At 37.7% G+C, this 28,000-nt stretch overlaps 4 protein-coding genes and 1 pseudogene across 4 annotated transcripts in view; 3 read left to right on the plus strand and 2 right to left on the minus strand.

Annotated features, from left to right (window-relative positions):
- The first annotated feature begins 5 nt into the window (after positions 1 to 5).
- LOC146481975 (serine hydrolase RBBP9-like) lies at positions 6 to 3,480 on the plus strand. Its single transcript, XM_085108136.1, has 5 exons — positions 6 to 198; positions 311 to 350; positions 847 to 952; positions 1,459 to 1,544; positions 2,406 to 3,480. The coding sequence occupies exons 1-5, from the start codon at positions 103 to 105 to the stop codon at positions 2,627 to 2,629; spliced, it is 552 nt and encodes a 183-aa protein (XP_084964262.1). The 5' UTR covers positions 6 to 102; the 3' UTR covers positions 2,630 to 3,480.
- Positions 3,318 to 7,065, minus strand: LOC146481976 (uncharacterized). Its single transcript, XM_085108096.1, has 4 exons — positions 5,921 to 7,065; positions 5,289 to 5,503; positions 3,912 to 4,219; positions 3,318 to 3,616 (listed from the first exon to the last, which is right to left on the minus strand). The coding sequence occupies exons 1-4, from the start codon at positions 6,916 to 6,918 to the stop codon at positions 3,362 to 3,364; spliced, it is 1,776 nt and encodes a 591-aa protein (XP_084964222.1). The 5' UTR covers positions 6,919 to 7,065; the 3' UTR covers positions 3,318 to 3,361.
- Positions 7,050 to 26,529, plus strand: LOC146481977 (arginine-hydroxylase NDUFAF5, mitochondrial-like). Its single transcript, XM_085108116.1, has 11 exons — positions 7,050 to 7,341; positions 8,608 to 8,648; positions 8,896 to 8,959; positions 9,573 to 9,620; positions 9,988 to 10,091; positions 19,900 to 19,939; positions 20,383 to 20,493; positions 21,563 to 21,649; positions 22,269 to 22,413; positions 22,809 to 22,891; positions 23,395 to 26,529. Exons 1-11 carry the CDS (start codon positions 7,165 to 7,167, stop codon positions 23,467 to 23,469), a joined length of 975 nt encoding a protein of 324 aa, XP_084964242.1. The 5' UTR covers positions 7,050 to 7,164; the 3' UTR covers positions 23,470 to 26,529.
- Positions 10,797 to 13,955, plus strand: LOC146481978 (uncharacterized; annotated as a pseudogene).
- LOC146481979 (RAC-gamma serine/threonine-protein kinase-like) overlaps positions 25,072 to 28,000 on the minus strand; it is a 32,580-nt gene continuing 29,651 nt past the window's right edge. Inside the window, exon 16 of the mRNA XM_085108106.1 lies at positions 25,072 to 27,997. Within this exon, the coding sequence (XP_084964232.1) occupies positions 27,912 to 27,997 (86 nt within the window). The 3' untranslated portion in view covers positions 25,072 to 27,911. The remainder of the gene's footprint in view (positions 27,998 to 28,000) is intronic.

Here is a 28,000-nt window from a genome sequence, read left to right on the forward strand (position 1 = left end):
CCCGAGCTGGGCGAGGTCTGGGTAAGAGAATTCTTGAATAGCAACCAGTCCTACTCGACAAAATGGTGGCTGGAAGGGTCGATCACGCCAACTAAGGTTTAAATGGCTAAAGGACGAGTTGTAATCGTTCCCGGAAATGGTGGAGGCGATGTGGAACATGCTAATTGGTACGGCTGGTTGAAAAACAAGCTTATTGAGGTGAGCTTGGATAGATCGAGATTTGCTAGATTTCTTATTGATATAGAACTTTTAGTTTCTTTACAAAAAAAATATTGATGTTAACAAATAACAACTGTTTTTGTATTTTAAGAGGAATGTTGACTGTGCGCTAAAGAATATGCCTGATCCAGGTAATAAAATAATATTAAATCACTAAAAGAAAAAAAATACCACTAATTATGTCCGCGGTGGTTTCATAAGCAGGTCCCTTTTCCATATTTTTTGGGAATAATATTTTTCTTCTTCCTTATGTTGGTTAGTGGTATTAATTTTTCAATATACGGACTATTGCTATGTATTGCCTGCATTGTAAATGGACGTTTTAACTTCAAATATATTGTGCTTCCCCATCTCTGGGATTATTCAATAAGTAGAAGGTAGTGTGGTAGGGAAATGGCAGTGAGCATGGGAGGGGAGATTGGGTCAGGGAGGCATTGTTGTGTCATTAATGGAATTGACTCAATGGACCAATTCTTTATTACGTTATATTTATAAATACAGTAATAAATAACATTTATTTATTTAAACATATATTTATCTATGAATGAAAAAAAAATGAATTGAATGAAATTATGAATGAGTGAATATCTTTATTTGAAAAAATCTGCTTTGATGAAATTTGTACAGTGTTGGCACGTGAAGAAATATGGATTCCATTCATGGAAAAACAGCTCAACTGCAATGCAAACACAATTATTGTAGGACATAGCTCTGGAGCAGAAGCTGCAATGAGGTAAAAATTGTTGATTTTATTAGTTATTGTTCTTATTGTTCTGTTTTGCACACGTCAAAGCAAAAGCCAACCTTGTTAGCTACAAGTGTAAAAGTTTTATTAAACTGATCCCTGGAGAAAATTATATTTTTATGTTTACTGAAGCATTCACTGATATTGAGAAAACATTATTAATATTTAAAAAACTGAAAATTACTGAGTGATTTTTATGGTACACACCCTTTTATTCCTTTCCCTCTATGTTGTAAACTAACAATAATCAAAGATAAGGGAGTGTGTTCGATGTCACCAGGCTATCTCTCCGTTGCCAAGTTGGTGATAATGTCATCCGCCCCCTCCAAAATCTATGGGGGATGCCGGATAGGTGTACCAAGATCCATTCCTTCAATATTGACCCATACAATCTCGACTCCAATTTGTATTAGGAGTGCGTTCTTTCTATGTTAAACAAAATTATTATAAATGTTATCTAAATAGATGATTTGTGACACATTTATGTAATTCAGGTATGCAGAGAAGCATTCTGTCCTTGGTTTGGTTCTCGTATCAGCTTATGTCTCAGATATGGGAGATCCAAATGAAAAAGCCAGTGGTAAGATCTCTTATACAGGTTTATGTCTTGTCAGGAGAAAAATTCCCGAACTAGAAACCAATTTCCACTGACATCCAAGACAAATCCTTTGGCAATATAGTCTCCTTGACAGTCTTCGTTTGTAGTTGTCACACAGTGCACTCCCTCCCCCACAGCGTGTTGTGTTGACAAGCCCAAGCGATAGCTATAAAGGAGACTATTGGCAATAAGGCTGGCAATAAAGCTGTGAAATCAATTCCTTTATGAACTTGTTTTGAAATGACATTACCTTTGTCAACAGGGAAACTCTTTTACAAAGCTAAAATAAAAAATAAAATTCCCTGACTTTCACTGATTTAGGGATGGTTCCTCCTTTTGCTATTGTGCATATGTTCTGGGCATCTTGGGATGGTCTGAGAAACTCTAATTTCTTAAGGATGGTGCCTGCTAATAACATTATTCTAAGGTATTTTTGCATGGTTTATGACTATGCAAGAAAAGAAGATTTTAGCAAGGGCTATTGAAATCCTAAAAGAAAATTGTGGGTAACCACGCATTTTTTGGATAATGATAGTCCTGGCTAAGATCCCACATAGCTATAAACGGCACGAAAATTAATGTACCATACTTAAAAAGGTAGAGTTTTGAATTTCCCTGAGTTGATGCAAAATTCCCAGGCAGGTTAAGAAAACAGATGCTGTTTTCGTGGAGTCACCAATGGGTCTTCCCATGAAAGTGACGTTGCAGAAATTCCATACTGATGACATAATTTGTACCTAGGGATAGGGATATTACAGCTGATGTTAGTGGGCATAAAACATTAGATTATTCCTCTAACAATTTCTGAAGATCTTGAACTACAGTGTTATCATATCATTTCAGGTTATTTCAATCGCCCCTGGGAGTGGGAACAGATTAAACAAAACACACAGTGGATTGTCCAGTTTGGATCAACGGATGACCCTTTTGTTCCATTCAGTGAACAGGAAGAAGTTGCCGAAGGAACAGCTGCAGAGTTTCACCAGTTCTCTGATAAAGGACATTTCATGTCCAGGGCATTCCCTGAACTCATGAATATTTTGATGAGCAAGTTACAGCAAAGCTGAGATGAATAATGCATCTTGGGTTCAACGACAATCATGGAAAAAACTGTTAAGAAACTTTTTGTCAATCTACAAATTTGACCGCTACAGTGATACATCAATAACTCAGCTCACCCCTCTCCCCCTCATCAATATTGGTCTGCCACTGAAAAAAGAAAGGCTGGGTCATCATCGGCCTTCAAAGCAACATTGAGTGAGGGGGAGGGGGGAGTGAAGGTTTGCTATTCTCAAGGTGGTGTTTTCCTTAAGGAAGATTATTAACTAAAGATATATATGCAAAAATTGCATTTTCCAAACAATTTTGTCCATGATTGTAACTAAAAAGAAAGGATTGGCTATTCAGGGGCAGTGTAGTTTTCAACAGACCCCCCTTGGTAGGTTGTGTGTGGAATAACACTAATAGCACAAAATGATGCCAGAAGTACAAAAGGAGCACTGTGTTAAATTTCATCTTGAAAATCAATACAACCAATTGCAATAAGTTTTTAGTCCATTTATGTGCAACTGCCCTATTTATTTTTAATGCAATTTGTCGTGACTCGTGCTGTACACCATTTTATGATGAAATTAGAATACGCTGTAGGACTCACATAAGCTTCTTACTCAAAATGACTGTCAGTTGAAAGGGCTTCCTCATATAGCTAATTTATCCTTGGTTTTATTAATTTAATAATATCAATAGAAGTAGGACTTTGTATTGTAAAATGCAATTTAAATTCAAGAATTATTTTTGGTTCAACTTGTGAAACAAATAGCATCAATCTGATGTTTTCCTTTAAATGATGAAATACCAAACAAGCATTCTTGTGCTAATACAGACTCTAGGACCTGTTCCTTCATGGTTTTGACATGTTCAGCAAACTGCGAAGCTGTCACCTGTAGAAGCTGCTCTGCCGTCTGATCTGTCAAACAAGCTGTTACACTGCTGTTACAGTCGTGCAGCTCAAGACTCAAGTTGTACTGCCATCCCCAGTACATTGATGGGGATTTCTGCAGGAAAAGAGTGCCTGACTTTACAAAAACCGTAAAAATCTACTAGTACTAATCTACTAATCTACTACTTCTGTTGTCTTTCTGAGAAACAAACAGACTCTGGTGAAAGTAATGGTCATGGGCTTTCATTTGAATGGTCACACTTATAATAAGCATTTCATGCACAAACTCAACAGTTAGAGCCACCATAATAAACATCACCACAGGAAAGTACGGCTCTGTAGCTTTCAGTTGAATGTTTATTTTAAAGCTATAATAATCAATAATAACAAAATAAGGACTTAAACCTCACCAGTTGGCCAGGTTTGTTCAGCATTTCATTTAAATGAGTAGCGCCGCATTTCTGACAGTAAAACTGTCCTGAAGAGCCATTCACTTCACTGCGGCATGACGCATGAATCCTGATTGCATGACTGCTACCAACGCTGTTGATTTGTGTGATAACAGCTTGACACACGCAGTTATCATACTTGTCAATATCCTTGATTGGCACGGCAGATGACAGACACTTAGTAGCCAGCCAGCCAGGCATCGCACTAATATTCCAGATTCGTCCACTGTTGTTTGTTTCAAGGGTTAGGGTACTGCATGAACTAGAACCTGCAACAGCAATTTGGGAGTTACATTACAGGAATGTCTATAGTCCAGTTAAGACTTAAAAAGCTGGAATAAAAAGGGGAACATAAAAGTGTTTGTAAGCATAATATTATTGTCTCACATCTGTGAGTGTTTGATCTGGTTTCCGTAGAATAAATCTTTCAAGAGCATAAATCCTTTAGGCTCCAATATCAAAATCAAAATCCTCACTGCTCTCTCTCTCTATTTCTTATGGTACCGGTTAGGAGAATTTGATTTATTTTCTTTATATTTCTTGTGACCAGTACGTTTTGAGCAAGCAATGATATTGTGTGGAGAAATTAGCTGCTCCTAGTTACTTTTACACTACAGATTGTGCTCCAATTAACAAATCAATGGCACTTCTCTATGGTCTATACTCTTGTAGACCATAAAATGGCATCATAAAAAGTTCAAGACTCAAGTGAAACCACAAGCCACCAAGCTGTACTGGGCAGGCAAATGGTTTCACTGCCAAGTTTTGAACATTTTATGGCATGATTTTGTGGTCTATAAGAGTATAGACCATAGAAAAATGCTGTTGATTTGTTTTTACAATAACATTGAAAAACTATGAGCGGAATTGGCTTTATTTTTTGTTGATAAAGTACATGTAGTACATCTGATGTCATTACTACTGTCTGTACTCTTACAAACAATAGCTAAGAACCAATCAGCACAGTTAACATATTACATCACATTTCCTTTCATTGCGCATGTGCCACTCATAAGACATCTCAATCCTAGCAATATGCAGGATGTTTGTCCCGTGAACCTAGTTTAATGGCCTTAGCTCCCACGAGTCTCCTGTTGCTCAGTGGCAGAGCATCCGAACTAGTAATCAGAAGGTCTTAGGTTCGACTCCTGATAGGAGCACTCAGAATTGCTTTTTCCAAGTTTGCCTGTGTCAATACTGAATTTAATGCATCATTCTCATAAACCATGTAGTTTTACAGTAAAATAAACCATGTAGGTCAATCCATTTGCACCATGTAGGTTAATCCATCTGCTGGATGGGATGCACAAGGGAACCCTGTCAGCTCTCATTGCTTACCTGAAGTGTGGACATTCTCCAACATAATACTTTGACCTGCATACAGTGAGTGGTGATGATCTCTTGTGTGATCAAACACTGTAATAGACCGGCTTTGTGTGTCATCTTTGGCAGTGAGGATGAACTTGTGTCCTGAGACTTGTTGCTGGGTGAATACTTCCACTGCACCCACACTAGTTATGATGCAGAATATTGTCACTCTTGTCATGTTTGACCTGAAATGACAAGAATATAGATGGAAACTAACACAAATAAGTATTATATTTTATTTTATTGATTCTATTTTAACTTTTAAGTCAGCTGTTAGCCTTAAGTGCTTAAATTACTTTATTATTGTTAAATTTAGTTTATGTACCGTACTTATTTAGTATATTCTAATATTGCAATGTGCTTTTGATCATTGCATGTTAAAAGTGCAATATTAATTAATAACTTATTATTGCATGTTAATGGCCCATAGTTTATAACATGCAGCTATTTGCAATGGTATAAGGGAAAAAATCATTGGGGGGGGGGGGGGGTGAATGTTCTATAATAGCATTATAGGAGTCCAAAGGGTTTCGTGCCTTGTTCGCTATCTATAATCTCATATCCAACGCATGCTCATGGAATAACTGTTAAATTGTCTGTACCTGACATCACTGAAGAAGATTTGTTCAGGAAATGTCGAATAGTCCAGCATCCCCTGACTGTCTTTCATCACACTCACGGGGGTCCCCTGAGTACTAGAGATCTGACTGGAGACAAGCTCCCGTACTGGGTCATGTGACATACAAAAAATAACTGTAGCGGGACCATATTCCAACAAAAACGTTTCGTCTTTGTTTGGGACAACAAAGGGCTGTTGAATAGCCAGAGTATCGCCCTCTTTAAATAAGTTGGCCAGGGGAAGTTGTTCATCCCACAAGCAAAAATTGACATGAATGCCTTCTGAATCCACTATTTTTATACATCGTTTGATACTTGTTTGCCCATTCGCAAAGTGAACCGTTTCTTCGAATCCCAAATCGGCAACTTCAACCTTGACATCACAGCCATATCGAGGGTAAGGGCTTTCATCGATTCCTTGAAAGGATCCAAACTTTTCAAACCTTTCCAGGTCATCTTCTTGACACAGAATCACCACATTCTCTGAAGGAAGAAGGTGAACTTTATGGCCAGCAAACGACAATCCTTTACCTTGAATCAGACGACAACTAGTGAATCGAAGAGTACGCTTTTTGAGGTATGTAGCCTGCAACTGGTACAGCTTTTGATGCAAGTACATGCCCAGCGAATTCCTTCCTTTCGGATCTCGTAAAATCGCAATATTCGTATGCGTTCCAGGGATTGTCTCAATGCTTTCAACTTCAGCTTCCAGAATAGATTCGTATCCGATGTGCCTGCTTTCGAACACGGAATCCACAGAAATCTTTCTCGCTTTCTGTCCTTCCAAACGACCTTGAAACTGACTAAATTGATTCCACGATTGTTGAATCTCGGCCAAAATGATTGGTTTTGTTATGCCTGAGGGATAGCGAGAAAGGAGCGACACAAGCTTAACAAAGAGCCAGTTCCATGGAGGAAGACATTTGCCATTTGTGCGGTCTTGGATGTATTCTCTCAGCGAAGTAACACACTGCTCAAACATAATCAAAGTAGCAAATTATTTGCGATAATTCTGTCAAGAAAGTTTTTTTTCTTTTTTCGCGCGCTTTCCCGCCATGGCTTAGTATCCACTCCTTAATGAAGAATGGCTACACAGCTACTCATCTCCAGTCTTCCCTGCAGCTCGTTCATCATGGCGGCAAATCTTGTCAGAGAACAACTTTAGACTTGTTACGACGAAATGCTCGTTTTATCTTTGGGTTTTGCTCGTATTTAGGTGCCTTTTGCAATGGCCAGTCGCAGGATAGTTTCTTTGTTAAGGAAGCGAGCTGTCTGGAGATGTTTTAGTGCAAGGAGACAGGATGAAACGATAATGAATGTGTTTGATAGGAAAGCAAAGAGAATGCAAAGAAACCGTGCCGCACTGGCTGAAGATGTGGCCGTGTATGACTATCTGAAAGATGAGGTAATAACTAAAAAAAGTATCATTCTCCTATTTGGTAGGCTTATAAATAAAGGTCTTCACATGTCATCTTCGTCCAAAAGGTTCCCTGCTAGCAGGAAACCCGGGCAGGGAACTAACGGGTGCTGCTAGCAGGGAACGGGTGCTGATCTGACGGGCGAGAGGAAAAGAGAGAGACCTCTGCCCAGGTCGAAATGGACTTTGATTCAACCACTGTACGTAGTCGTAGACGACGCTTACAAAACGCATGCTCTCTGTATTGTTTGCTGACTGTGACTTGAGCCCACTGTCCCTTGCACGTTCCTTTACAGTTACTTCGCTGTCTTGTGGTGAGCCCGCATAGTAACATGGCATCATGTGACGACGGTTCAGTTGCTTTGTAACCATGGTGGATGCTCAACACAGTCTGTTTCGACCCAGGGCAGAGGTCTCTTTTCCTTGCGCCCGTCAGTTCAGCAAATACAACGGAAAAGAGGCTTGTTAGCAGGGAATCCGAAAGGCAATGGGTAGGACAACATAGGAGGGGAGAAAGAAGGGTGTTGAGAGGATGGCTGTAGGTCGATGGGATCCCCAGGTGGGGTATTTATAGTTAAAAGTGACAAGGAGGTGGGAGTAACTGCATAATACCTGACACTCTGAAGCTCTACCCCCAAAATACTGGCTTCGTGGCAAACTAGTGAGAAAGACTACCTCTCTGCTCTTTTATTTCATGGAGTATATTTTGAAGGATACAGCAAGTAAACAGTGAGAAAGACCACCCCTCCTCTCCGATTTGGTGGAGCATATATTGAAGTGGCTACTCAGCTATGTAGTGAGAAAGACATTCATTTTGTGGTCATACACTAAAGAACGAGTCATAGTCATACTTGAAGGAGGGGCGTGGTGGTCTTTCTTGCTGCATAGGCGGGTGGCAGTAGCCACTATTTTTTGAGGGAGAACTTTCGAGTGGTGGGATTCCACTCGTACTTTATCCATGTTATTGTAAAGAAAACCAAATCTATGGCAGTTTTTCATGGTCTATACTCTTATAGACCATAAAATGATGCCATAAAATGTTCAAACTTGGCATTGAAACCACTCACCTGTGGCTTGTGGTTCCAGCTGAGTTTTAAACATTTTATGATGTCGTTTTTATCAATAAGAGTATAGACCATAGAAAACTACTGCCGATTTGTTAAATCTTCAGGCTGCAAGGAATGTAAAACATCCATTATTAATGCAACTTTGAGTCTAAAATCTTTATGTTTATTTTAATGTCTATACCTCCAGGTTGCTGACAGAGTAGTGGACAGAATAGGTGATATTGCTAGGTGAACTATGTTACCTTTCATTATTTTATAAACGACAAATCTTAAGCTTGTTATGACAGTAACATTCACCATTCATTGAGAGAGTCTTTCATGTGCCTTCATTTTACTGTATAACACTTTCTACACTTCTCAAATGTCACATATTTTCACAAACTGGACCTCTATTTAGCCTTCTTAGAACACATTTTTACTTATCCATTGCACTCCAGCTGTTACACTGTACGCATCATTTCTTTAAATGTCTCAGGCACTTTCCAGTGGCTTTGGATCTTGGCTGTGGTCGAGGGCATATTTCGAAATATCTTACTAAGGTTAGTAGACTGGTAATTTAGTTATATGGATTCATTTGGGAGAGAGGGACTCTGTCAAGGTGAAAAAACCACAAGTTGATGGTTGTGGGGGGAGGGGTGGGGCATTTTATAAGAACTGAGAAGTGGGATTGATTTGGGAGAGAAGAACTCTGTTTGAGACTTGAAGGTGGTGGGGGAGAGGAGTGGGACATTTTGTAAGAACTGAGAAGTGTGATAGCCCAGTTGTTAATAGCTGTGTTAGGACTGTAGTTTAGTTACATGTATTATAGCTGAAGAGCTTGTTGACAGAGAAGAAATGGTTGACATTACTGGTCTTGGGTTTGTTCTTCTGTTTGTCTGTTGTTTAACCCTTTAGGCCCTAGCATTGATCAGCATCAAATTTCTCCTTGTAATATGACAATGCTTATTCAACTTCTGAGGTCATGAAAATTAAGGATATGATCACCCAAGGTGAATTTTCTTGATATTTTAATAACTTTCCCCCAGTACCTTTATAAGAAAAGTATGGGGACAAGATAGGAAAATTTGTTCTTTGATATTAGGGGTAAAAGGGTTAAAACTGGAGTTGTATTAGGCAAATTTTGCCTAGTAACAAGCTATCTGTATTTTATAGGAACAGGTTGGAACTTTGCTCATGACTGATATGGCAGTGAATATGTTGGTAAGTGTGAATTCAGGAGCTGGATTGGTGGAGATAAGATGGGTATGGATATTTTCTGGGTCTGCACCACTTATGAAAGCATGCACCATCATTACACACACAGTTATAAAACCTCTTAATAATATTTTCAAAATCTCTGTTTAATATGGGAGTATAATTGAAGGGGTGTGTGGACTAAGGCCCTAAGTAGCTTGTGATGCAAGGTCAAATTCTTCATTTGTTTCATATACGAATACAAGGCAATTTGGAAGGACATTCTAGCAGTTTATCAGAAGTCACTTAAGTAGGGATTTTTCCTGGCACCCCTTCAATTATTATATTGAATTTATCACATACAGTAATTTAATTGATGCAATTCTCTTCCTAGAGTCAGTGCCAGCCATGTGAGTTTCCAACCGTTAAACTTGTGGCAGATGAGGAATTCTTACCATTTGCTCAAAATTCTTTTGATCTTGTAGTCAGCAGTTTAAGGTATGCATAATTAATGAAATGTAATTTTATTTCTTGTTATGGCCGATGGAAACTGTAACCTATAGTGTGTGTGCGGACACGTGACCCTTGATTTACCGTCCGCCATGTTGGAGGACCACTTTGATGGGTTTTCCCTGTGTTTACCATTCAGAGTGCGGGCATCGCAAGTGCTTTCAAGATATACCTCGCATTTTCCTTTCCTTCCTTGTGAATTAAAATCGGAAAGGTAGCTAATTTACAGTGCCCTTTTGTCATTTAAGGTATATTTCAACCACAAAGCCCCGTTATTTCGATTTTTTGAGCCCTATTTTTTTCAATTTCTAAAACCGATTATTCCGCTCACTTTGTTTTGTCGGCCCGATTACTTTTAAATTTGAAAACATGATCCCGGTGTTGAAAATCGGTGAAACTAATAAAAATTGGTTTAAGTGCAACAGTTTCTTATAAATTGGGATCATTTTCATTTTCGACATGACTACGAGTGAAGAAATCATGACAAAAAATTGTAAAATCTACCAATCTCACGGCGTATCTCTGCGCGATCTGTCTCGGTTCATTGATTGCACGCTACAATTTGTCTGCCTGAATTTTTTTTATTCGAATTTAAATGGTTTCTATGAGAAAAATTGCCTTGATCCACGCGCGTTTCAGTGCAAGCAGCCTTCGAACGATCAAACTAGAGTGTGAATTGGTCTTGTTGATATAATGCCGTCGTTTTGTTTAATTGTTGGTTGTGGGAACAAAAGCGACAAGTGTCCGAATGTAGCGTTTTGCCGTGTTCCGAAAGTTTTAACAAACCAAGGAGAACAAACGGAAAGATTGTCATCAGAAAGACGTACTCTTTGGTTAGCGGCAATCGGCAGAGATGACTTGACAGAAAAGATTTTAGAAAACGACAGAGTTTGTGGGAAACATTTTATCAGTGGCAGAGCAGCCCAACCTTGGGATAGATTCAATCCCGATTGGATCCCAACTGTGCACCTTGGTCACGAGAAAAAATCAATCGACGAAACAGCAAAATCACAAGCTAATCTGGAGCGTAGTAAAAGAAAAAAGGAGCGCAGAAAACGTAAAGCCGAAAGAGAAGAAAAGGAAAAAGTGAAAGTTATGAAACTGGAGGAGGCTAGCGAGCCAGTTGAAGCGTTAATTGATGACATCGAAGATGTTACAGCTGATATGAGAGAGTTAAAATTAAAACATGTTGCCACAAATACAGACGAATCTGCCTGTCTAGCTGGTCGGCAGGGGGCGCCAGGACAAGTTTATGATGAAGAGTATTTTTGTAATGATGATGACAAGGTCAAATTTTACACTGGATTGCCTTCATACGAGATTTTGATAAAAACATTTTCCTTTATTGCTCCTCACGCAACTAGGCAATTCTCCCGTGCTCGCTTAAGCAAGTTTCAAGAATTTATTATGGTCCTTATGAAATTACGGCTAAACGTACCTCACCAGGATCTCGCCTATCGGTTTGGTGTATCTCGATTTGTTGTTTCAAGAGTCTTCAATTCATGGATCGAGGTAATGGATATTCGCTTGTCTCCTTTGATAGTGTGGCCTGAGCGCAAAGACCTTCAGAAAACCATGCCGAAATGTTTCATAGATGCATTTGGTCTTAAAACAACTGTGATTATCGACTGTTTTGAGATTTTCATTGACAGCCCTACCAATTTGCTGGCAAGGGCACAAACATTTTCTAATTATAAGCACCACAACACCGTTAAGGTGCTCATTGGCATTACCCCCCAAGGATCAATTTCATTTGTCAGTAAAGCATGGGGTGGTAGGGCATCAGATAAGTTTGTAACTGAAAACTCTGGTTTCCTTACAAACTTGTTGCCTGGAGACTTAGTTCTTGCAGACAGAGGGTTCACTGTCCATGAAAGCGTATGGTACTACCAGGCAAGCTTAAATATCCCTGCTTTTACCAAAGGGAAAAGTCAGTTAGATCCAATCGATGTGGAGAAGACATGAAAAATTGCAAACGTTCGAATACACGTGGAAAGGGTGATTGGAGTTTTGAGACAAAAATACACTATTTTGCAAAGTACATTACCTACAGATTACCTCACATGCAGGAAAAAAGAAGAGAAGGAAACCCCTTTGATTGATAGAATCATCAGGGTATGTTCTGCATTAGTGAATCTATGCCCTCCAATCATACCATTTGACTAAAACTCACTCTTTGTAAGTGAACTAAACATGGCTTTGCATTTCAATTTGGTACACTTATTGAAAAAATAATTGATAATGCTCATAATTCTAGGGTCATAACATTAATGCAATGCTATAATGTCCTGATTGACATTGTCCCTTATTTTATCAGATATCAGAAATATTGCTGTAAGGTATTTTAAACATCTTCTAATTTCAACAAACTTAGATTAAAGTTGAAAATTTTAAAACTCTCAAGATCACTGTAAACATTGCCACGTTTGACATAAGAGTCAAACTCTTTCGCATCAATGCAGTAGGGACACTTAACCTCACCCAACCCAAGGCCACAACAGTCATAGGAACAAATGAAATCGGGAGTGGCATGCAAAAATGGGTAATCTTTGTTTATGAATGTACCACACTTGACTGCTTTAAAGTTGTTATGTTTTGCCTTCATCTGCTTTTCATATTCAGCGATTGCCACTGTTGCCAACTCTTCATGTTTGCAGCCATGCCTTGTAGCTGCAGAAGGGAAGTTAAACACGTCGGGATAACAAATTGTTTTGATAAGAGATTGTGATGGCTGTGCAGGATCAGTGTGACATGCTGCATGCCATTGAGATGCACCAATTCGTCCAGCCCTGTGATGATAGAAAGCACTGCTTTTTGCTTGGTTTATGGTTTCTTTCTCAATCATTTCTATTCGCTCATTTGTGAGGCTTATTTCAACTTTGTAGCACTGTTCTAGTAGCTCAGTATAATTAAGGTTTATGTATTTCTCATCAAATAAATCTCGGATAGATGGTATCCCTCTCGTTTTGAAATAAATTCATCTGCATATGTTTCTACTAAACTTAGACAAACAGGTTTGACTTTGCATTCATTGAGAGAACTGTACAACTGTTCAAGTTCATCCTTAGTTGGTTGCTGCACTAACCCCTGTACTGTAGGTAATTCTTTTATCCCTGTAGAGGATTGATCACTGTTATCATTCTTGCCGCACAAACTAAGATCGTTTAAAGACTTCTCCAGGTTGCCTTCAGTTTTCTTGCTGAGGAAAAGTTGATGTCATTAACTCTGGCGTAATCAGCCTTTTCAACATAACTTGGCAAAATCCAGCCACACTTAACCTGCGTACACGCTATTCTTCCGTTTTGTCTGGTGACAACTTCAAGATAGAATAGTACACTTGCTATATGTGAGCAACACTCACCCAGGCCAGCCATACACCCTGCACAATGTGCTGACATCACAGTACCTTATTCGTTTGTTATAATCCACAATTGCACTAGTGGTTCATTCAGTCTCTGCGAATGTCTTACTTTGGCCAACACCACAAACCTCTTGTTAATCATACATCCAAGGACACTGGAAATGAAGCCACTAACCATCTGGTTGTAAGCTTGAAGGCTTCTGTAAGCTTTAAATTGTGCGTTGGAATAAATCTAGTATCGAGCACAAGATACGAAAGTAAGTTTTAAATCCATGGATTCAACAGGTGGAAGGCATTTCTCGCTCAACGTTTTAGCTGGGATGAGAAGCGGATCTATACCAATCTCAGAAATTTTATCGAGATACCTATATTTTACCTTGCCTTCAAGATTTTCGCTATAATTTGAGAGCATCAGAGGCTCAACCCCTGTTGTTTCAGTCGCCATTTTGATTACGTAAGTCCTCCAACATGGCCGCCAGTAATTTTGTGACGTCATCTGCACACACACTATTTTGTTCTTTCATTGTAATGTTTCATCAGGGGGTCAACTGAAAATAATATGTCATTCTGAGGGGGAGGGGGAGAGGACAATTAAAACTAATAGACAATCCTTGGATAACATATTTCCACTAGCCCCCCCCCCCCTTCCCATCGTCATCGTCACCACCACCACCACCACCATCATCATCATCATCATCATCATCATCATCATCACTATCATCGCTGTCGTCATCATCATCATCATCATCATCCTAATCATCTTTATTTAAACATGATGTATCATAATGATTAAAAACAAATTTTTAATGAAAAAACTTCACTATGAGCTATATGAAAGAAAAAACTACACAAAACACATTAGTGAAACTACTTAAGAGTAAATGTCAGTAAAAATCGAGGAAAATTCAAAAAACGTGGCCACGTCAAAAAACCGATTTCGCTCATACTTTGTCAGTTTGAAGGCCTAGGTAAGTGACTGAAGGATATGAGGTTAGTTTTTTGAAATATTCCATTTAACGGCAGAAAACCACGAAAAACGGTCACCCCACCGGAAGCTCAGATTTCACCTCGCGGAAACTCGAAATTTTACACTTTTCAGCTTCACGCTACACAGACGTTTACATAGCTGTGAATCTTTCTTAAGTATAATTGAATATATTGATTCTTCCTTAGTCAAACCATGGCAATAATTTTTATCTCTACTCATTTGTGAGCGAACTGAGACCCGATTAAGAAGACACACTTTTCTCATTTACGCGAAGGTGTAAAATAATCCAAACTCAGCGGCGAAAAAAGCTGACCGGTAGTTCTTCAAATCCTCTGGTATTATAACCAAAGACAGTTCAGTCATTGATTTTTAGGTCTACGTTTTTAAATCTTTAGGATCTAGTAGCACTTTTGCATGAACGCCGATCAAAATTCGATAAAATTCAAATTGAGCGCCTTTGAAATCTACAACTCTACATAACAAAGCACAATTGAATAAATTAACTCCTCGGCCAAAGTTTGTACATAAACATGAGGGTTTTACGTTTTTAGCGTTTTGAACCGTTTTAAAGTATTTATTGATGTTAAATATTGTCTACACAGGTAAAACAAACTATGAAACACCAAAATTACCACGAGCTGAAATTAAATCTCACAGGCTCGCTCCCTAATCTGTGTCACGCACGAGCGACTTAGCTACAATTAGTACAGTAACAAACAGATATTTACATCTGTTGATTTAATTAAAATAAGTCTTATTTTAAAATATCTTAGTCAACGATGTGCCAGGTTCCCCAGTTAACTTGCTGAAATAAAAAAAATTCCTTAATAGTAATTCAAACTACTGTCTAGAACAATTAGAATCGATTTTATTTAGTATGAGAAGTTTTGTGCCGTCGATAACCAATCGGAAGTAACTGTTTCCGCGAAAAGCAAATATTGCACCGTTCTCTGAATAAACAAATCTACTTAACCATATAACCAGAGTATGTTGTTGGTAAAGTTCATAGACATACATAACAACGATGTCTTGCTTGTTCTTGAGTATTGTCGGTGGGATTTGCGGCGCAGGCGAACGCACTTGCTACTCAACTTCCGTCACACTACTCACGCTCAGTGTAACCAGGATATAAAACATCGCACAGTCCTAAAACTCTCCGGACTTGAACAAGAATTGATTTTAGCAAGATTGTGTGTTTTTAAAAGCCAACGAATTTATTGGAGATGACCACCCGTTCGTCTCATCGTGTCAGGTTAGGCATAACCTGACATGATGTCGATAGGCTCCACTCCTGAGGTCCGCGTCAACATCACGCCGAAGGTACGCCAAAGACGTCTTAATTCCACGCCAAGCTAGCCTGTTCCAGGCTCCTAGAGAGAAGCGCGAAGGAGAGGGCGAGGGGACGAAAACGAGGGGGGCCGTCCCCTCGCCCTCTCCTTCGCGCTTCTCTCTAGGAGCCTGGAACAGGCTAACGCCAAGCCGCCAACTTGACATTTGACAACAATGTGACCAGCGGAATTACTTACCAAGATGGCGGGCCGGCGATTTTGCGCGGGAGATTAGCATGACAAAATCGCGCTCTGGAGCTGGTCACTTGGGTAAATCACTTCATGCAGGTAACTAAATCACTTTGGCACCGACATGTTTGGGGTCTGTTCGAGTAAATATATTTTCTAGCTACTTTGATGATTGTACTGCTTACGCCACAAGATATACGCCAGCTGTACGCCAACGACTTCGATCGTACGCCAGTACGCCGAGCGCTCTTCAAACCCACGCCGACGATCTTCGGCGTATCCTACATGAAATGCAGCCTGGTCCTGAGGGAGCACTCGGATTTTTTTTTTCCGATTATGCCTGTGCCACTTACTCAATAATACACCATTCTCATTTATTCTCCAGGCTCAAAAATATTCCATCACATTTATTCCATTGCACGTATGCCACACATGACATTCCAATCCTAGCAGTATGCGGGATGTTTGTCCCATGAAGGAATCGGTTGTTTTTTTTTTTCGATTATTCCTGTGCCACTTACTGAGTAATACATTCCAGTCAAAAGTAATTTTTGCACCATACCGGAAGTTGTTTCGGGTCACTCAGCAGGAGCTGTGGAAAGTAGCCGCACTGGATTAGGAATATATTTTTTCCAATCCATGAAGATATTTGACCTTTCAAAATAGCTCCTCCCTATGGGCTCAGGTAAATAAATGACAACTGCAAAATGTACTACCAAGCAGGAACTGTCTCCAATGAGCGTGAGTTTGTATCCTCTTCATTCTGTTGTCCAATGCGACTATAGAAAACACTATGAGTTTTACGACTTGCATGTTTTATTGATTGCGCTTGTCAAACAACAGTACAGTCTGTCATTGATAGAGAAAATAAAGTTTAATTTTGACAATATTCGATGAAAAATACTAAGACGTTTCCAAAGAAGGCACCGAAGAATAAATAATGTGCACTGTCATTTTTACGACAGTTAAAAAGGAGGGAAGGGTGTGTGTACGTGCGGGGGGGGGGGGGGGGGGTGATTTAACAACCATACTATTCTCTCTCGCCAACCACTCACAAAGTAAACAGTTTGCACAGTATACTAGTGGAAACGTCACATTGACAATTATATGTTTACGTCTAATAGCACAATTACGGTCCTTGCATCACTCCAATATGGCCATTTCCCCACAAAACTATATTTAAGTAGATCTTTGATCAATCTTGTACGTCAAGCTTTGTTACTTTGAATTTGTCTTGGCCTCTTGCGGAAACATTTCAAACTTTTTACCCCTACGACTTTGAATGGATTTACAACTGTAATTAGCGAGTTACACGCTGGTTGGCCGGTTTAATCGCGGGGGCAGCCTTGAGGTGGTCGCCATACCATTAGTGTATCTACCTCTTCACTGAACACACTTTTAAAAAAGATAACCTGATCAAATAAAACGATTTTTCGAAAGAAAATAAATAATGTTATATTTTATACAATTATGCGCAATTATAACGTAACGAGGTAACTGAAATATTTATTATGTGTCTGAGCTCAATTGGGCGCGCGGGAATGGAAACTAGTTAAAGTTTAGCGGGCCGCGCGTACGAACTGAGAGATAAAAAAACACATTGCGTACATGTGGTAGTGCTGTGCACGCGCTGCGGACCTGTTTATGGACACTCTCACTCACTCACTCACTCACTTGCTCACTCACTCACTCACTTGTTCACTCACTCACTCACTCACTCACTTGCTCACTCACTCACTCACTCACTCACTCACTTACTCACTTGCTCACTCACTCACTCACTCACTCACTCACTCACTCACTCACTCACTCACTCACTCACTCACTCACTCACTCACTCACTCACTCACTCACTCACTCACTCACTCACTCACTCACTCACTCATTCACTCACTCACCCACTCGCATACCTGGCGACAAAGTGGGTAGGGCATTATACAGTGCACACACTAATATAAGCGCAATCCATAAAAAAATGAGAGGCATGAAGTAAAGGTTGTTATAAAAATATTGGATTGGATAACTGAATGAAGAGATAAGTAATGAAATGACCCTCACCACCCCTACTTATTTCTCTCCGTCGTTTAAACAAATGATTGTTTCATATAATCTTAAGTTATCAGAATGAATAGACTAAAAATAATTCATTGGAGAGAGTTCCTGTTTGGTAGAACATCAAGTAGTTGGTTGCTTACCTGAGCCCACAGGGACGAGCTGTTTTGAAAGCTCAAATATCTTCATGGATTGGAATAAATTTATTCCTTTTTCCAGTGCGGGTGCCTTCCTCAGCTCGTTGCAGTGACCAGTTACAACTTCTTGGATGGTGCAAAGATTACCACTCCTTCGCCAACCTATACATAACTTGGCACGATGAACCGGACAGATAGTCATATCCGATAAATTCGCCGGCTTCTGAAAACATCCACATCTCGCCAAAATTAATTCTACCTCCGTTTCAATTCCGGAAAATTTCAACGACCTTTTGTGATTTTTTATATCCCTGTTATACAGCGTGAGTGGCGTGACGGAAGTTGAAGAACTTGTGCGTTTGTCTGCGCCGCAAATCCCACCAACAATATTCAAGAACGAACAAGACATCGTTGTTCTATGAACTTCCCCGACAATAATCTCTGGTTTTAGATGCAATGTTTCACAGATAAAGATAACTCGATTTATTTATTTAGAGAACGATGCAATTTTCGTGAAAACAGGTACTTCTGATTGGCTATCGACGGCATAAAGCTTCTCATTCTTAATAACATCAATTCTAATCGTTTCAGTTTGAATTGATATTTTCTTTTATTTTTATTTCAGCAAGTTAACTGGGGAACCTGGCACATCGTTGACTAAGATATTTTAAAATAAGACTTATTTTAAATCAACAGATGTAAATATCTGTTTGTTACTGTACTAATTGTAGCTAAGTCGTTCGTGCGTGACACAGATTAGGGAGCGAGCCTGTGAGATTTAATTTCAGCTCGTGGTAATTTTGGTGTTTCATAGTTTGTTTTACCTGTGTAGACAATATTTAACATCAATAAATACTTTAAAACGGTTCAAAACGCTAAAAACGTAAAACCCTCATGTTTATGTACAAACTTTGGCCGAGGAGTTAATTTATTCAATTGTGCTTTGTTATGTAGAGTTGTAGATTTCAAAGGCGCTCAATTTGAATTTTATCGAATTTTGATCGGCGTTCATGCAAAAGTGCTACTAGATCCTAAAGATTTAAAAGCGTAGACCTAAAAATCAATGACCGAACTGTCTTTGGTTATAATATCAGAGGATTTGAAGAACTACCGGTCAGCTTTTTTCGCCGCTGAGTTTGGATTATTTTACACCTTCGCGTAAATGAGAAAAGTGTGTCTTCTTAATCGGGTCTCAGTTCGCTCACAAATGAGTAGAGATAAAAATTATTGCCATGGTTTGACTAAGGAAGAATCAATGTATTCAATTATACTTAAGAAAGATTCACAGCTATGTAAACGTCTGTGTAGCGTGAAGCTGAAAAGTGTAAAATTTCGAGTTTCCGCGAGGTGAAATCTGAGCTTCCGGTGGGGTGACCGTTTTTCGTGGTTTTCTGCCGTTAAATGGAATATTTCAAAAAAATAACCTCATATCCTTCAGTCACTTACCTAGGCCTTCAAACTGACAAAGTATGAGCGAAATCGATTTTTTGACCGTGGCCACCATTTCTTTGATTTTTACTGACAATCACTCTTAATAGTCTTGTTGGTTCCATGTTTAAAGCCAATCAAATTTGCCTATTCATAATAGACTATGATGAAAGCCTAGTAATCAAAGTTATGATAATATTCTTGTTTTTTTTTTCTGGTACTTATGCTAACAAAGAGTGAGTAAATTAAATAACTATCATCTATTCCTCTCTTTATCAGTTATTTGAGTTAAAATTTGTTTCTTTCTTTTCAGTCTCCATTGGGTGAATGATTTACCTGGAACATTTAGACAAGTAGGTTTACAACAAAGCAGTATTAATTGTAGTGTGTGTGTGTGTGTATATGTTCTAGTTCAATTATTATTTTTTCTTTTTGTTTGCTTTATAGTCATTATTGTTCTGCAGAAAGGATGCAAAACTGAAACATTCATATCAATAATTTCTTTTTTCCCCATTAACAACAAAATATCATAATCTTCTTTTATTAGTTATTGTAACTTATTCCCTTAGTTCTTTTTATTTGAAATCTCTTCATTTTTGGTTCCTTGAACCTGTCATTAATTTCTAAACATCATTACGTAATATGGAGGCCAACTAGAAAATCGGATGGTTAAGTTGGCCTCCATCCTCAATCGTTACCTCAAAATTATTCAAAATAAATTAAACAAAATTTTACTTTATAACAATCTTTCTAATTAACCATGAGGAAAATAAAGGTTGTTGTTGTTGTTCATTAGATCATTCACTGTTTAAAAGATGATGGAGTGTTCATAGGAGCCATGTTTGGTGGAGAAACTCTTTATCAACTTAGAGCTGCATTGCAGTTGGCTGAAATTGAGAGGGAGGGGGTAAGTATAATCCAAAAACTACTTACTAGGGCTGGGAGGAGTTAATTCTAATAGGGTAGGGTAGTAGTGGTCCAGACATAACCAAGTAGTCTGAGTGGGAAGGTACTCACAGGGGGTAGCTGGGTGGTATTAATTCTTGTAAGGTGGGGAAAGTGCGAAAGTGGGATCCAAAGATAATCAAGTGGGGCTGACATGGGTGGAGATAATTTTCATATGGGGGGTGGGAGAGACAAGTGTAGTCTAAAACATAATTAAGTAGAGCTGGATGGAGATAATTCCCTTAGGGAGTCCTTGGTTTTGGGGAGAATTGGAAAATAGAGTAATTAAATCTGTGACAAACAGCATTTTACAATGTTTGGTTTATCAACAGAGTTGATAACTAAAGGTAAATTGGCCACCATCAAGGGAGAGTGATGATGTTTCAAGCATTATCCCTTCATCAGAGCAAAACCTCAATTTCTTTAGGAGCTAACCCCCTTATGCATTTTACAGTAACTGTCAAAATTTCTGTTCACTGATTGGCTTGTAGCTATTGTTGATAAGTTTTAAGACAATAATGATGCCAGATGTAACACGTGCACTTTCTCAATGGAAAAGAAACTAGCCTATTCCACTTGTACTTTTTCATGTTATTGTAGAAAACAAATAGATGTCAGTTTTCTTTGGTCTATACTCTTATACACCATAAAATATTCAAAACTTGGCAGTGAACCACTTGCCTGCAGCTCATGGTTCCACTCGAGTTTTGAACATTTTATGATGAAATTTTATGGTCTATATATAAGAGTATCAGCCATAGAAGACTTCTGTCGATTTGTTAAATGGTATCACTGACAATACAGTTGTTGACATGGGGAGACAGGTAGTTACTTATTAATAAGATTGTATTTGAAAACAATACTGCAAGGGAGTGGCTGGCTACTGGTAGCTAGAAATTAAGAACAGTACCTTTATGCCCCTTCATAAAAAAAAAAAAAATATTTCTCTGTTACGGATTTGAAGAGTTGCAGCAAATACACATTACAGGTATACCTTATACTTTCATCTTAGCTGCTTTTTCTGTCTTCAGGGATTTGCTCCTCATATTTCACCATTTGCTGAAGTCAGGGATCTTGGAAATCTTTTGACGAGAAGTGGATTCTCTCTTACAACTGTGGTAAGTTGCAGACAGAGCAACAAGTTATTTGTTGATAGATGGATTTTTCAATCAGTGACACAGGCATACTCTGAAAATCAGAGTTCTCCCAGGGGGAGGAACCAGGCCATTAAACTAGTTAACGTTTCTAAGTTTTGTGGGGCGAACTTTACTGTTTGCAACATCTTACATGGTTGGTTGAGTGAACAAAAGAATGAACAACAGAACAATGCCCCCAACCCTTAAAAAACAATGCAGCTGCAGGTTATCAGGGTCCAGTGAAAATAGAGCTTTTGAAAGGTGCTGGTCTGCAGAATTTTGTTGGCAATAGAACAGATAGTTTTGTTGACAAAGTGTGCAAGCTATGCTGTATCTCAAAACTTTGAGCAGAGAGACAAAAACTACAAAAATTGTATGTTTATAAGAACTAGTAGTAGTTTGATGCAAGGAACCAATTTCATAGATGGACAGAACAATTTGTACGAAAATGTGGTGCACTTGTATCGGTCCATGTTCATAGACCAATCAGATTGAGAATGTGATTCCTTTTACCATTTTGGGAAGATTAATGAAAATTTCAAAGGAATAGTCCCCTTACTTAGAGTCATCTCAAAATTAAAACAGCTGTGTGATTTGTTAGGATTTTGATGAGATAACAGTAGGATATCCCAGCATGCTTGAGCTAATGCATGACCTGAAAGGAATGGGTGAAAATAATGCTGCGTGGAACAGGAAGGCCTTACTGCACAGGGATACCATTATGGCAGCTTCTTCAATTTATAAAGGTACAACAAATTCCTTGCAAGCATTTGTAGTCAAGAATATTCTTAGAACATTAAATTTTTTAGTGCCCTAAATCTAGTAGTACACTAAATCTTAGTACACTAAATTTTTGTCCCAAATTTAAAGAATTCATTGAAATGTTTCCCTTAATGCCATTTTTGCATTGGTGACATCAGAAACACTAATTAACTTTATTTTATTTATTGGGATTGACTGTATGTGCTGCCCAAGTGATTACTATCTATAATAATAATAATAATAATAATAATAATAATAATAATAATGATGATGATGATAATAATAATAATGATAATGATAACGATAATGATAATGATAATCGTCGTCATCATCATCATCATCATCATCAACATCAATATTTTCATGTATTATTTTTCAGAGATGTATGGTCTGGAAGATGGTGGCATTCCAGCCACCTTTTTTGTGCTTTATATGATTGGATGGAAGCCGCATCAATCACAAGTAAGACAATGAAATGTCAGTTTTTTTTTAGTGCTAGAGTTGAGGCACAACACATCGCTTAACACAGTTCCTAAATCAGCATTTTCCCTGCGAAATTGCGTAGAGTGTCGCCTGATACTTAGCCGACGAGGCCATAGGTCAAGTTGGCTGAAATCAGGGGATATTCCACAAGATTGGGCAGGATAATATTGTTTTACTATTCAACACATTGCTAACAAAGCACAGTTTTATTGCAGAAAAGCTGGAGATGAGCTTTATTTTGCCATTTTTCTCCCCGACATACAAAATTACATACTATTAAGACTATATTTGACTACCGATGACGAATACTCATTGCACCATGACCATATTTAGGCAGTGTTACATTGTGTTGAATAGTAAAATGGATTAATGCTGTGGAATCAAACGTTCAGCTACAGCTGTATTATGGTACATAATATTCTTTCTGGATCAACAGTTGAAACAGTACAATGGTACTAATTTTGGGCGCCTTCTTTTCTCAGCAAAAGGCAGCCACACGTGGTTCTGCAACAACGAGCTTTGGCGACCTGTCCAGTTTAAATAAACCAAAGAAATGAGCAGGCCACATACTGCTTCAAAGGACATACATGTATATTCAGCCAGTGAGTTGATCTCAGCTGGAAGGGAATCGAACAGCTTGTTCCACCCCTGGCCCACCCAGACGTGCTGGTAAGCTGTGGTTATACTTTCAAGTCGCAAAGACTGGTGTGGTGAAAGGTGAACGTAATGGACAAGTTTTGGCATAAGAAAATGAAGTGTTTGCAGGAGTTTAACCTGGGATTTGTTCACCTTACTTTTTTTGCTTTCTTTATGAATGGTTTATTATTAAGCGAAATGCAAAAAAATGCCTATGTTAGGTTAAGAGGGGATTTATTTTGTGAGTTGATAACAAAAATATATTTTGGGGTCAGTTTTGTCAAATGAAAGTTTTGTAATTTAGAAATACATACTATTAGAGGATATTACGTGATGGTGCAAAGATATGAATTTCATTTTGAGTGGTAAAAACTATATGTTGTGATTGAGTGCAACCAGTAAAATATTGTTTTTAACACAAGTAAATAACATTGATATTTTCCAGCGACCGTGCAATTTTCTTTTTATTATATAGACAAATAATCATGAAGGACAAACTTTATCCCAAATTCTTGCAGCTCAGCAGCTGGAATTTCTTTAATTTCTCTCCTTTCTTCTTTACTTGCAAGGAACTCATTATTTTAAGTCTTATGAAGTTTTCTTCTACATGCTAGCATTTTCCTGTTCCTCGGTGAAGGATTTTCCCTCGGCTTCAGAGAACTTCACAAATTTAATGTTTGCCGTTTTTCACCGACTGTTTGCACAAACAACCATGAAAAAGCGGGAAATCATGTCATACTAGTGGACTTTCGTATGAATTTTAAGAGTGGGGTGTATTTTCCATTCTCAAACTCATTAATTATTCATCAAGAGAAAACAAAGAAAATCACTACTGTGACCGTGGTTTGGACATGTGTTCCTAATTACCATAAAATTTTGCCAAATTTAGCATTGAATTTATCCAAGAATTATTGACCTTTTGAGAAGCCATATCAAATACTCGAAAGTGTGTTTCATCCGATATCCAAACAGCTTGTTTGTTGTTGAGCAAGTTGTTTTAAAAAAACTTGGCTGTGCCTCGTTTTTGCAACCTACTTCTCAGTGTTTGGATATCAGATGAAACACGATTCCTCGTGTTTGATATATTACGTAAAACACTTGCTCTGATAATGGGCTTACTGTCAAAACATTGTTGGCCAATTTACCTTTAGTCAGTTTATTTATCCACTCTGTTGATAAACCAAATCTTGTTTAAAGTACCTTATACAAATTTAAAATCCTTGTAAACAATAGACACCTTTATTTATTTGTGCCAGGGTGACTCGTTCTGTGTGAGTAAGATTTTAATTCTACGCACACCCAAGGTTCAGCCATGAATAGGCCATTTCCGAGTTGCTGTGAACCTCACTATGAAAGCGAGGCTAAGTGCAAAACTATTCATATGAAAATTAGTTTTGTTTGTATATGAATGAAAACTAATTTTCATAATGAAAACTTTGCCCTTAGCCTCGCTTTCATAATGAGGTTCAAAGCAACTTGGTAATGGCCTATTAAATATTAAAACAAGAGTGATAACTGGAGGGTTTCTTTACACAAAATAAGTGTTTATTTGCTATAAAAAAAATTTATTACAGAATTGCATTCTATCGTTTACTGCAAACAAAAACTTCCTCCTGTGTCAATTGAAAAATATTTACAGTTTTATTTACTGAGTATCATAAATGGATATAATAATGAGTATCATAAATGTCACACAAAGGCCACTGATGTCTTTCATTAAATCGTAGGCAGTTTTTTTTACAAGATCACATGTGACAGTCAGTGATAACTAAACATTTTACTATTTATTATTTAATTTACGATTTACTGTCTATCTAGACTGTTAGCAGTCTTTTGCTTGTTTGTCAAGGAGGCAAACTTATCATGCAAGCGAAAGAGAAAAACAAGCTAAGTGAAAAGAGAGAACTTTGAAGAGGCCTCTCACATATCCCTTGATTTGCTTACTCAAGCTTTTTTCATGCTTGATAACTCAAACTGCTGCATCTCACAGTAATTTTTGCAGCAGCTTTCAATGCAATACCAAGGGAGGTTTTAGAAAAATGTCTGAGTGTGAAACACTCAAATGTTGTGATAAAAAATTGTGTAGCATGCATTCTACAATAATTGAAGGGATGCACAGAATAAAGGCCCCAAGTGACTTTCGATATATAAGGTCAAATTCTTCTTTTGTTTCACAAGTGAATACAAGGCAATTTGGAAGGAGAATCTAGCAGTTCATCAGATGTCACTCGGGGCGTTTTTCCAGGCCGCCCTTCAATTTGTCTTGCTTTGTTCTCAGCGTTGCTGCAAATCTTGAAAGTTACAGGTGAAACTGCTAGACAGTGTAATAGCATAGCACCTTCACTACTAGCTGTCTCTATGCTGTCATTACTTTTACTCTAAGTGAATAAACAAATGTAGAAATTTTTTATTTGTGAAGTTCCCCAAAATATTTTAAGTGACTGGTCAGTCTTGGTATTTTGATAGCATGTAAGAGTAGACACCTTTTCCGGTTTTAGTTTCACCTGGAACAGAAGAAAAAAAGAAAAAAAAGGCATCTCTTTTTGCAGGCTACTATTTTGGGCTTACACTCCTGTTGTGTGTTTAAGCCCTTGTAGAGCTTTCAAGTCTGAAAAGTAATTTTCCTATATCTTTTCTTCAGATTGCGGGTTGGTTTTCGTACAAACTAACTCAATGTGTTTCCTAATCTTGGAAAACTTAAAATTTTTTACTTTCAAAATTAACAAAAACTGACTGTTTGGTAATGAATTTTGTGCCTGTAAAGTAGTTGTTAAGGCCCAAAATCTTTTCCAGAGCTTGAGAAACACATGCCTGCAATTTTTTGAGGAGGGAGGTTTCATAGTTTTAGTTGGCACAGCTGAACTTAGCATCCTTCAGAACTTAACCAGGTGAACATAAAAAAGGTAAAGATATTTTTGACAGTTACTATTAAAAATAAAAATGGTTATGAGAGAAACAGGGAAATCGAAAAGCATTTTTTTTTTTATAGAAAAAAACGAAAAAAAAAAACAAAACAAAACAAAACAGAATGACTGTCTTTGAAATGCATCCAAACGTGTAAGTTGTAATTCTTTCCTTCAGTGATAACATGGACAGCAACTGGACACTTCTCCATCAAATGATGTTATGTCACACAGCTTGTTTGCGTTCAAAACTAACACCACCCACTAATTTTATGACTAATTATTAAATAATTTTATTTCATGAAAAATCAATTACTTCATCACAAAATTGCTTGTAACATCACATTTTGCATTTTTTTTTTTTGCAGTTTTGTTTTGAAATTGCCAACTATTAAGACTGTAAAATATGGTAGTTTATTAACATTCCAAAGATCAATTCTACAAATTCCAACATTTGCCCATCACGCAAAGCACTTTCAAAATGGCAAATTTAATTAAGCCCATGCTTTGTGCATTTTAAAGTAGTTTAACAGTCTGCAATCATACAACATGAAAACTTCCTACAGTGAGAAAGTTTTATTAAATGTAGCATTTGTGTAACACACAATGAGACCTACTGGCACTTGTTAATATTAAACATTAATTTGGATAACCTAAAGTGTTATATTTTCAGAAAAATACTACTTTCACATACAGTCTGCAACATATGGTAATCCCTTGAACTTGCATTTTAAATCCTTTCATGTTTACTAATTATTATTTATGAGATAACTAATAATTTAGACTAATTAAACTATTAATAAATGCTAAATGCTATTAATAATGAATAAATTAGTGACCAACACAGTAATATTTCATTTACAGCTATAGTTATAATTCAGAAAAAAAAGAGAATTTAAAATAAGATAACTACAGTATGTTAATTATCAAATCGTGTATGTATGCAAAAGAACCTATTTACTATAAATAAAACAGAAAACACCTTACAAATCTTGTACAAAAACTGTTTCACTCCCAAAACTCATCAATATAAATGTCGAAAAAATGCCAGTTTGAAAAAAAAACCTTAAACAGCCGTGAGTGAAGTTACTGAGCAGTACTTTGAAGAGTTAGTGGATGAAATCCTAAAGTGGGACCATTAAAGTGAAAGCTACTGAGCAGTACTTTCCTGTGGTATTGTATTGTTTATTATGCTGTACAAAATACATGTATCAAAGTCAAACAAATGCGATGAGAAGTGCTTTGTTCATGTTGTGCTGTTTGCTACAGTTTTTCCTGTTTTTCCAAAAAAGAAATTTTGTACCTGGTGCACTTAGCAGGAAAGTTTCAATATTATTGGAAGTTTGGGCCTAAAAGGCTTCACTGCAAATTAATGACAAAGAACTTTCTTTAGCATGACACAAAATTTTCTGTGGTGACCTACTCTAAAAATCTTGCTCACAAAGTTTGCATGAAATTTTTCATGATGCCAGGTCATCTTTTTCAGGAGTATATGAAAACTGTTTAAAATTAGCTTCATCCTCTTCTGCAATGTCAGCCAGGTTTCCTA

The sequence above is a fragment of the Pavona decussata genome, unplaced genomic scaffold (genome assembly GCF_977016875.1).
Source record: "Pavona decussata unplaced genomic scaffold, jaPavDecu1.1 SCAFFOLD_48, whole genome shotgun sequence".
NCBI lineage: Eukaryota > Metazoa > Cnidaria > Anthozoa > Scleractinia > Agariciidae > Pavona > Pavona decussata.

What these genes read in the sequence shown, in the direction of transcription:
- LOC146481977 (XM_085108116.1), top strand. Translation starts at nt 7,165, where the DNA reads ATGGCCAGTCGCAGGATAGTTTCTTTGTTAAGGAAGCGAGCTGTCTGG. An exon ending in TACCTGGAACATTTAGACAA is followed by an intron (nt 19,940 to 20,382) that starts GTAGGTTTACAA and finishes GTTGTTCATTAG; the next exon opens with ATCATTCACTGTTTAAAAGA. An exon ending in CTGAAATTGAGAGGGAGGGG is followed by an intron (nt 20,494 to 21,562) that starts GTAAGTATAATC and finishes TTCTGTCTTCAG; the next exon opens with GGATTTGCTCCTCATATTTC.
- LOC146481975 (XM_085108136.1), top strand. Translation starts at nt 103, where the DNA reads ATGGCTAAAGGACGAGTTGTAATCGTTCCCGGAAATGGTGGAGGCGAT. An exon ending in TGAAAAACAAGCTTATTGAG is followed by an intron (nt 199 to 310) that starts GTGAGCTTGGAT and finishes TTGTATTTTAAG; the next exon opens with AGGAATGTTGACTGTGCGCT. An exon ending in AAAGAATATGCCTGATCCAG is followed by an intron (nt 351 to 846) that starts GTAATAAAATAA and finishes AAATTTGTACAG; the next exon opens with TGTTGGCACGTGAAGAAATA.
- LOC146481976 (XM_085108096.1), bottom strand. Translation starts at nt 6,918, where the DNA reads ATGTTTGAGCAGTGTGTTACTTCGCTGAGAGAATACATCCAAGACCGC. An exon ending in ATCTTCTTCAGTGATGTCAG is followed by an intron (nt 5,504 to 5,920) that starts GTACAGACAATT and finishes TTGTCATTTCAG; the next exon opens with GTCAAACATGACAAGAGTGA. An exon ending in GGAGAATGTCCACACTTCAG is followed by an intron (nt 4,220 to 5,288) that starts GTAAGCAATGAG and finishes TTGCTGTTGCAG; the next exon opens with GTTCTAGTTCATGCAGTACC.